Source organism: Sesamum indicum, linkage group LG3 (genome assembly GCF_026168435.1).
Source record: "Sesamum indicum cultivar Baizhima isolate 11 linkage group LG3, ASM2616843v1, whole genome shotgun sequence".
Lineage (NCBI taxonomy): Eukaryota > Viridiplantae > Streptophyta > Magnoliopsida > Lamiales > Pedaliaceae > Sesamum > Sesamum indicum.
The window spans coordinates 27,130,085-27,139,264 of NC_142659.1; the positions used below are offsets into that span (position 1 = coordinate 27,130,085).

The 9,180-nt window shown below is 34.6% G+C and overlaps 1 protein-coding gene and 1 non-coding gene across 7 annotated transcripts; one reads left to right on the forward strand and one right to left on the reverse strand.

Annotated features, from left to right (window-relative positions):
* Window positions 1–2,285: 2,285 nt before the first annotated feature.
* LOC105158927 (electron carrier/ protein disulfide oxidoreductase) lies at window positions 2,286–9,180 on the reverse strand. Of its 6 annotated transcripts, none has more exons than XM_020692616.2 (9): window positions 8,935–9,180; window positions 8,429–8,529; window positions 7,803–8,072; window positions 6,618–7,721; window positions 5,866–5,918; window positions 5,456–5,686; window positions 4,949–5,240; window positions 3,198–3,394; window positions 2,286–2,804 (listed from the first exon to the last, which is right to left on the reverse strand). In XM_020692616.2, the coding sequence occupies exons 3-9, from the start codon at window positions 7,950–7,952 to the stop codon at window positions 2,651–2,653; spliced, it is 2,181 nt and encodes a 726-aa protein (XP_020548275.2). In that variant the 5' UTR covers window positions 7,953–8,072; window positions 8,429–8,529; window positions 8,935–9,180; the 3' UTR covers window positions 2,286–2,650. The 6 variants fall into 6 exon arrangements, with proteins under 6 accessions (XP_020548275.2, XP_011074145.2, XP_020548278.2 ...); XM_011075843.3 differs by having other exon boundaries at window positions 7,803–8,086; XM_020692619.2 differs by lacking the exon at window positions 8,429–8,529.
* Window positions 2,868–2,965, forward strand: LOC148788836 (U6 spliceosomal RNA). Its single transcript, XR_016065014.1, has one exon. It is a non-coding gene; the product is annotated as a U6 spliceosomal RNA (small nuclear RNA).

Consider the following 9,180-nt stretch of genomic DNA (forward strand, 5'->3'; position numbering starts at 1 on the left):
AATATCTCATTATTGACATATTTTATTAGCTTTTGTTAGATTTTTCTTCCAAATTTTATATAAATTGTTCTTTTTAGACTCTGAATTATAATTTTATATATTTTTTAATAACATTGTCCAAAAGTAGATTTTTATATATTTTTATAGTAATATTCGTTTAGCATCAATTTTTTTATATAGATTTATATTTTTTCTTTTAAAAATTAAAATTTTAGTAAGAATAAAAAGTTGACATTTCCACCTTACTGTCCAAGGGTTACATAATTATGTCACATATCAGAAGGTATCAATAATTTCTAATACTGATGGGATATTTGTAAGTATATCAAAAATCTCAAGAAAGCTCGATATAATTCACCCTAAAAATTTATTTGTTTTTATTCAAGTAAAAGTTGTAAATATGTTTTTGATGGGTGGAAATTGTGTTGTGAAATGATAGGATTTATGTAATGAAATAATGGGCATTCTTAAATTCTTTTGATTAAAATTAAGAGCAATTTAGTCATAATCTTAAAAAGGCAACAAATGATTGGTCCAGATGAGTTGTAACACTTATTAGAAAGAGTTTAATTCGCTCCAAATAAAGTTAATATGTAAGTATGAGAATACATAGAGTGGAAATAAATAAATAAATTCTCTACAGCATACACATTCATAAATAATATAATATAATTGGGGATGGAAATAAATAATTATGGTAGAGGGAAAGAAAATGACAACAATAATGACCTGTTTGGAAGCATTCACATAAATTAATTGAATTCAAGAACTGAATCCACCTGCACCAACCCATTTATTTATATTCTCAATAAATTACGACTATTTATTCAAAATTCTATTTCTGCTGGACAGCTCAAACAAACAGGGATAACATCCCATTGTAAAATGAGATTTAATTTAATTGGCAAAATTAATATTTTATTATCAAGAAATCGTGGGTTTTGAGACTTACTAATGTGTGGGTACTGGTTTACTTTAATTAATAATAATTGTTGATTAATTATACTTATTTGACATTGATAATTAAAGTATATTGATTGTCTATGTTTGAAATTTATCATGTAATGATTATTGATTTTTACTGAAAAGAAAATCTCATCCAAATTTGTATATTTACAGGTGCATTACAAGGGTAAAACAACTATGTTAGAACTAAGGCACGACGGAGATTATTGTATTGAATTCTATATACTGAAAAATATATCAAATTATTCAATACTACAATTCTATTTTGATTGGTAAAATTTCATTTGAACTTATTTAGTTGAATATGATAAATTAAGTTTGCGGACATATTTTCGTTCTGTAAACCTATAAAATATATCATAGCAATAAGGGTAAATTATTATGGACTTTCTTAGAGTTTGTCGTATCATAAATATCTTTTTATTGTTTGAAAAAACAATACAATTACCTCTTGAAATTAACAGCCGTTTAACAAATTTTCTTATAATGGATTGTCACGACGGGTATTTGTTAAACGGTTATTAATACCAATGGAGTATTTGTAATTTTTTAAATAATAAAAAAATAATTATAATTATGATAAAGTTTAGAAGAATTTATTGTAATTTACGTTAAATATAATAAGTTTGGCTCGTATTCGTATCCAATAGAGTTTGTTCGCATTCAATTTAATAATTAATGAAATCAAGTTTAAATATATTTTTTAGGTTCGTTAAATTTTTTTTAATAAATTATAATGATAATATATTTGATTCGGCTCAATTTATATAAGTAATAGTTTTGAATTTTTTAATAAGAGCCAAATAAATGGAGTGAAGTTTTGGTGAACTAAAGTAATGGAAGGTTAGGAGGGATGATGAAGCGGGTTGTGTACGTGTGGAGCAATGAGGGCAGCGGCAGAGGATCAATAAATATCTGAAACAACTCCCGAGGAAACGCATCGGATATAAGTCTCTCTGTCTCTGTGCGTACAGATATACAAGTATGTATGTAGATAACGCAGTGATTGCATGGTGATGGTGCAGTACAGCTACGTACGCCTAGTAGTTGCTGTCCGTTGTGAATCCGCAACCCCCATGATTGGGCTACTTCTGCATTTGCAGTTTGTACGTACTTCGAGAACTCCCACTCCCCATTCCCCTACTCTTTGAAATTGAAAAACAGATTTTACTTTGGGTACAAACATCGATGCACAGTCTTCATCAAAATTCTTTCTTTTTCTTTTTAGTTTTACTTGAACAAATTTTGATTTTTTTATAGAATTTTGACTAAAATTGGAGTAGGCAAGCAATGGTTGAAGGTTATAGAAAGGGAATATGTGAATGAAATTCAAATCAATTATATAGCGCACGTATAATATAATTAATTACATGAAAAGTGTATTATACATATTACTAATTGCAATAGCCTATTGACAATGTCATCACTTCACTTTATGATATCCTTATTTGTAATAAATCAAACGACATAGCCGATGGCTTATGATGAGCTGGCTTGAAGTCAAGTAAACCTAAAGAGAAGAAAAAAATAGAGAGCCAGAAATAGTTGCAATTTGGATTAAGCAATGCCAGACATAAGCATGGTTGTGAGAGTTTTCTAAGAATAGATGGTACTAGTTTTAGGGTCTGAGTTCCAAGCATACACAGCGATGTGTGTGATGAAAAGGGAAGAGCTGCAACTGGTGCTAGTTGTTTAATCCCCAGTCATATGGCTGATATATCACTTTGAACTGAGAATTTGAAAGCAATTCAAGAAATGCTTGAGAATCAGCAGGATCCAGGTAGTTTGCAGCATGCCTCAGAACTTCAACCTCATTCTTGCCAAAATCTACGCTATACCTGAAAATTGATGCATTCAATAGCTTTAGTGAAAAAGGTTAAGATCGACTCCATGTACTCTCCGTCTCTTCGTGGACACCCGATAAAATTGGAAGGACACGGAAAAGATTAGCACAGCCTGCGCAAGGATGACTGCACGTACTCTCCAATTATGCATTTTAGAATCTCACATCACAAAAGCATAGCTGGGTAAAAGTGAAAGTAAACATAAAACGTGATACTAAAGATGATGATGACATGTAATCCTTTAGTTCATTTAAACATGCAGACACGAGACCACTATATGCATCACAGTTGAAAAGGTTTTGCAGGTCAATGACAGAGGCTCCTTACACATGGTATGGCACTGAAAAGGAGGGACTCAACACAAAAAAATTGTTGGCAAAAACTCACCAACTTAGTATTTTACTGACATATACGACATTGGTAGTCAAATCAGCATGTAGTCCTCCAGTTCTGAGAAAATTACAAGCAGCATCCGTCAACTCTCTATCAATGTTTCCTGGTGAGTAGCATCGAAGGGCAGGCCCAGATCGGGTACCACTAACGAGTGCAAAATGAACAAGAGGCTCCGTATGAGGAAGAGCAACCTGATATGGGATAGGGGCAGGGGTCAAGACCCAGGAATTAGGAAAAAACACCACTAAAACCCAAAAGAGGTAGATCTATGAAACAGTTCTGAAATCTGAAGTAAACTAAAAGAAAATAGATATAGTACTAAAAATGTTCACAAAAAGGAAAAGAATCAACTTTCTTGCTCACTACTGAGGATGCTTACCAATTGTGAAACAAAATGCATGCAGAGTTAAAGCCCAAAAAGGCAAAATCTAGATAACCTACTAGTATTTGCCAAATAAAATTTGTAGAAATCAGAAAAACTGACAAATATACAAGTGGAACCAATAAGAGATTAATCACTTCTTTAATCATGTAGCTTCAGCTAAATCAAACTGGAAATGGAGTACCTATCAAGTGTTACTTAAACAATTGATGGCCAGTTGCTGGAGCTATACAGTAACGAATATTTTTCAAGGATTTTAAACAATGTTTCCAGCTTCAAATTAGTCAGCATTCAGCACCCACGAGCTCAAAGATGGACAGGGTAATGTAAATTATTTATCAAAATTGTTTTAGTTTTATACAGAAATTCATAAATACATGTAATATTTTCTGCTTTCACCACAATCCACATTTCATAATCTGAACCTTTGTTCTGCAGATCAGGTACACAACATCATGTTTCAATAATATTACAAAATGCATATCACTAAAGGTATTGTCTGAAATTGTCAAACACGAACCATAGAATCTTGGACTTGCATGGATTTCACGTTATCAAAAGATCATAAATTATTCTTTCACCAATTCAAATCATCGATCACTGCTTCTTCCATATATCATTAAAGAGAAACAAATTTGTCGATGAACACAAGTACTTCAGCTGAAAAAGGCATAGTCGGTCCATTATTAGACTTCTTAAAAAGCTGAGTGTTGGCTTTGGTTTTAGATTGGAATGTTTTAGTGGAAGTGCTTTACAAAAAGGTCCAGGAAATATATTGGTAATGTGTGGAAAATAAAAGTATTGTTTTCTTTTTTTCTTTCTGAGGGAGACACTTTCTATTATAGTTGTCTTTCTTTGTAACTGGTTAGTAATATCAGTTCAAACTTTTACATAGTTATATGTGCTTTATATAATATAATGATTGGAATCTGTAAATAAATATACTTTTTATTGATATGATGAGTTGAATATACAGAGAGATCATAAAAATTCCTAGTAGTTGGAAAACACATATATATAAGTAGGAGTCTGTCTGTATTGAGAAATACAGAGACACAATGATTAGTTTCTATTATATGCAGGTGTAAGCGTTGTGGCTTTGTATTTGGAATGAGATAACCCTAGGAAATCAAAACCAAACAGCGTTTGTTTTCCTTCCTGAACATAATTCATAATTGTCAATTATCAGTATCAAACTCTATTGTAGAATAGGCAATTGCATTTATAATACAGCCAAATGATTCTTGTCTGGAGGCTTCAAGGGTGCTATCATGAAGCCTACTAACATTCAACGAATAAGTTTCAATTTAAAAAGGGGAAAAAACATAATTACCAATAACACAGCATGTTGGTTAGCAATTACCTTTAACCGCCTATCTTTCGCTCCAAATGGTTTAATGAGATTGTATGGTGGTCTTTGGTTGCCCCTCAAAATGCCATTGTAAATGGCTGAAAGTGAATAGGTTGACCCTCCAATAACATATTTGAAGTCTCCGAACAGTTTCCTCCTCTCCAGTGCTCCGGATGGATGTCCCCAGATCAGTATCGCATGAATGGCCATCATATTGTAGAGATTAATGAAGAATGACAGCTTCTCCTCTCTAGACATATCAAATAACTTTACTCGCTGAAGCTCCTCAACTATCCTCAAGTACCTAGAAATGAATACAATAGTTAAAGCCCAACCTAATTCATTAGATAATTGCTACTCACTGCAGACATGGAATCTTTCTCCCTCCCATCTACTCTCTATCTACTACACCACCGCCACCACCCCTTCTCCAGACCGAAAGAAAAATAAGAGAGAGAAAAAGAAAAAAAAGCTCCCTGTTATTTGTCACAGAAATTTTTTTGAAATTGTTAACAAAACCTTGCAAACTCTTCGCTCCCATGAATGCTTCTGTAATCGACATGCTTTCCATCTTCAGAAGCATAAGCTTCTAATATTGCAGAAAGCAACAATCTAAGCCTTGATGAAATTTCTGTAATTGGCTTTGGTTTCACTTCACTAATGCCTCTTGGAATGTTTTGACATCGAGAGATGAAAGGATCATCATCCAGAAAACGATACAAGTGATTTCCATCCTCAAATATGTTGTCCCTGAAGTAATATTACAAAATAGATCTTCTCAGGAAGAAATTAAGCAACTAGTTATAAGAGCTGAGACACCATAAGTATTATTTCAACAAAAATAACATGGAGAGAGATCACATTGTGAGATTTAAGTAAAGAAAACATCTAATCAATAAAAAAGGTGACAAAGAATATCATAAACTTACTCAACATGCTGGAAGAAGAGTTCGTTTGCAAGCTTTCGACCAAATTCAACAGCCTAAACCAATAAAAAGAGTCAAAAGAAAGACGGAAGGATTACTTATATTTAAGTAATTACTGAAAAAAGAATGGTAAACAAGTAGCACAGCAGTTTTCTTTTGATCCCAATCTCACTCCCTCATCTTGAATGTAGAGGCCAGTTAATTCAGCCAAGAAGCCTTAAATCTTTTAGGGTACTAGTTACTTTGGCACAATCAACATGTGTACTTAAATTATTATTTAGAAACTAGAGAAAAATGTAACATACATTTGTAACCTGAAGTTTTGGATATGAAAAGAAGTACAAAATGAGGGAAAAAAGATAAGAAGAAAGCAAGGCAGTTTTGTTGGCAAGTAATGTATGACATACTGACACTGTTGAATGACCACAATTAGAACCCCGAAAATCTAAAACCACAGAAAATGAAATCACAACTGCGCATGCTTTCAAGTTCCATTACCAGCATTACAGCATATCATTCAGCTTCATGTATTGTTAGTTTCAGGAAAAAGAACTTCCAAATGCACTAGTATATAAGTACTGAACAGAAAGAGAGATAAATTGTAAAATTGAGTATTATGATACGTTTTTATGCCATGTGGACTGTGGCTCAACTTGAAGAATGGGAAAATACAAGCGAAAGATGCAAAAATAAACCTGCATCATTGAGAAAGAATACTATATTTAACCTGAATGCGAAACAAAGAAGCAACTAACCTCTTCCCGCTCCAAGTATTGATCTTCTGACAAGAAATCCACAGCTTCTGAACCTAGAAAACAGTTAGTAAACCTGCGCATTTTGTAAAACCGATCCTTTATAGTAATAGATCCTTTCATTTTCCGAGCAATAAGAGCTAGCTCATCAATAGTTCCAGTACTTGACGGGTCATCTTCACCAGAAAGTGGTGGTAAAGGAGCTTCATATGCTGGTGTTTCACTGACAACATATTCAATCTTGTCTCCAACTTTACCAGACTCCTCTAAAATTTTCATCTCATCCAAACCACCAATAAGGACCTCATTAAAAAAAACTTTAGGAACAGTAGAAGATCCAGCAATCTTCTCTAGCTCTAGCTTTCTGGTAGGATAGATATCAATGTTAATTTCAATATATCTGAGTCTTTTCCTGTGCAGATATCTTCTTGCCTCCTTGCATTCCTGGCATCCTAACCTTGTATACAAGATAATTCGTCCTCTCATGGAAATAGGTTGTGTTAAGTCTTCTACTGAGTCCTCTTGTTCAGATTTGTTTTCTCCACCACCATCATGTGAAATCCCAATAAGGGAAAGAGGGTTCCAGCCAGATCTCTCTGCAGAATTCTTTGAGACTTCTTGTGCTTCATCTGGAACATCTTGTCCATCATCACTTTTCCCAGAAAGGCGACGGAGAACAGTAGACACGGCAACTAAACTCTTTTGTCTTACAAAGTTTTTAAGAGCCACCGCTTTTTCAGGCCAAGCAGATCCCTGCCCTTCTGAGTCATTGTTCAAGGGTTGTGAAGAGAAGCTCCTGTTAGATTCCATTCCTGGGACCTCAGTACCATCAAAGACAGGTTCCTCTTCCTCCTCATGAGAAACTTCCTCCAGATTCTTTTTAGTCACTCCTGAATCTGCATCATCACTCATTCCCTCCATGTCATCTGATCTTCTTTTGCTCTTAATTTCTTCACTTTCTTCTTTGATGTCCATTGATTTCATTGCCGTCAGTGATTCAGATTGCTCTTTTCTCTGAACATCAACTTTCTCTTCCTCCAGCTCTTTTGCAGGTGCAGTATCCAATTTCCTTTCCTCAGATGGGTTCCCCTTTTCCTGCTCATATTTCTGAACATCAGGCATATATTGCATATCTACCGCACTTATCTCAGTTGGAGATTTCAAAATTTCTTTCTCAACAGTATTTACCTTTTTCTGCTCCCCCATTTGAATATCAGGCATAGCTTCCTTTAGTCCTGGAACAGCTGGATCATTCGCATCTGTTGATTGCGCAACGTCCTTAGTTTCTTTCTGAGGAAGTGATGGGTCACCCCCTTCCGGAGAACCAGAAGGAATCATCCTGGTTTTTTCCTATCAGAGCCTTCCCTCTCAATGATCCAAGAACTTTATCCACTCCAGAAATCACACTATATCATTCTTATGGAGCAGAGTGCACGATCTCAACAGTTAATGAACACACTGAAAGATCCTAACTGAAGTTTCAGGAGAGGGATGATAACTTATCAAAACAGCTTAGATATCTTGCAGCTATTAAAAATGCTTTAGTTCATCCCGAATAAAAGGGACAAAATTTCAACATGCACATCTCACTATTTCCATCTTCACATGTCGAAATAGTCCAGAATCTCGAAAAATTCATTAAACTCCATAATGCAAGAAACACATGCACTCCCAAGGATTCACATATGGTAAATACTAACACAACGATATGACTAGTGCTTCTACAAAAAAGAAGATCCAACTAGCTAAAAATAATCATATAAAGATGCCATTTTTACATAAAAAAAGAGGTCCTTCAAGGGACTCTAGATCACCTTTATGAGCCTATTCATATGAAAAGTATCAACCCCTGACACTGCAGCATTATTGTCATGGACGCCAGCATCAGAGCACTGTCCACTGGAGTATGAAATGACTGTACAGGTGGAGTAAAAATTGCTTAACCCGCAAACAAAAAGCAGATTTATTGACGTAAAACCCTAAAACAGCCAAAGGCGAACTAAAATAGGTGACAATAATCCAACACGATGAAGAAAAAAAAATCAGAATTTAACTAGACCAGAGTACCAAACATATCACATCATCCAAGTAATCGACATGCTAAAAGAAGAACTGAATAAAGAGAAACAGAAATCCAAATCAGCAAACATTGAAACATAAAAACACATACGCCTAAGAACTAAACCACAACACAAGACGGGGAAAAACAGACAAAACCCCACCACCCACCACTGTCAATTGATTCATAGAAACAACAATATCATCAAAAGACACAACAAGAAAATGGGATGAAAAGAATAAGGTAAAAGGAATAACTCACAGATCTGCCAGAGCTTCAACTCAGAAGAAACGTGTAGGATTAACCGTCTACTCTCACTGCTATATACTGCAAACGGTGAAACCTTTGCTGTGAAAAGAGGAAAGAATTTAATGTATTAAATGTGGGGTTTCGGGATTAAAGAAAATGAAGACTTGGAATTGAAACCACAGGCGCAGGGTCGAGATTTTTGGGGCTGCTATGTTGACAAGAAGAGGAAAATCAGGCGACTCGGTCACGGGAGAAGCG

Coding starts and splice junctions, on each gene's coding strand:
- LOC105158927 (XM_020692619.2), bottom strand. CDS start 7,952: ATGATTCCTTCTGGTTCTCCGGAAGGGGGTGACCCATCACTTCCTCAG. Junction 7,722..7,802: donor AAATGGGGGAGCAGAAAAAG/GTAAATACTGTT, acceptor CCTGATGTTCAG/AAATATGAGCAGGAAAAGGG. Junction 5,919..6,617: donor AATACTTGGAGCGGGAAGAG/GTTAGTTGCTTC, acceptor TTATTGGTTTAG/GCTGTTGAATTTGGTCGAAA.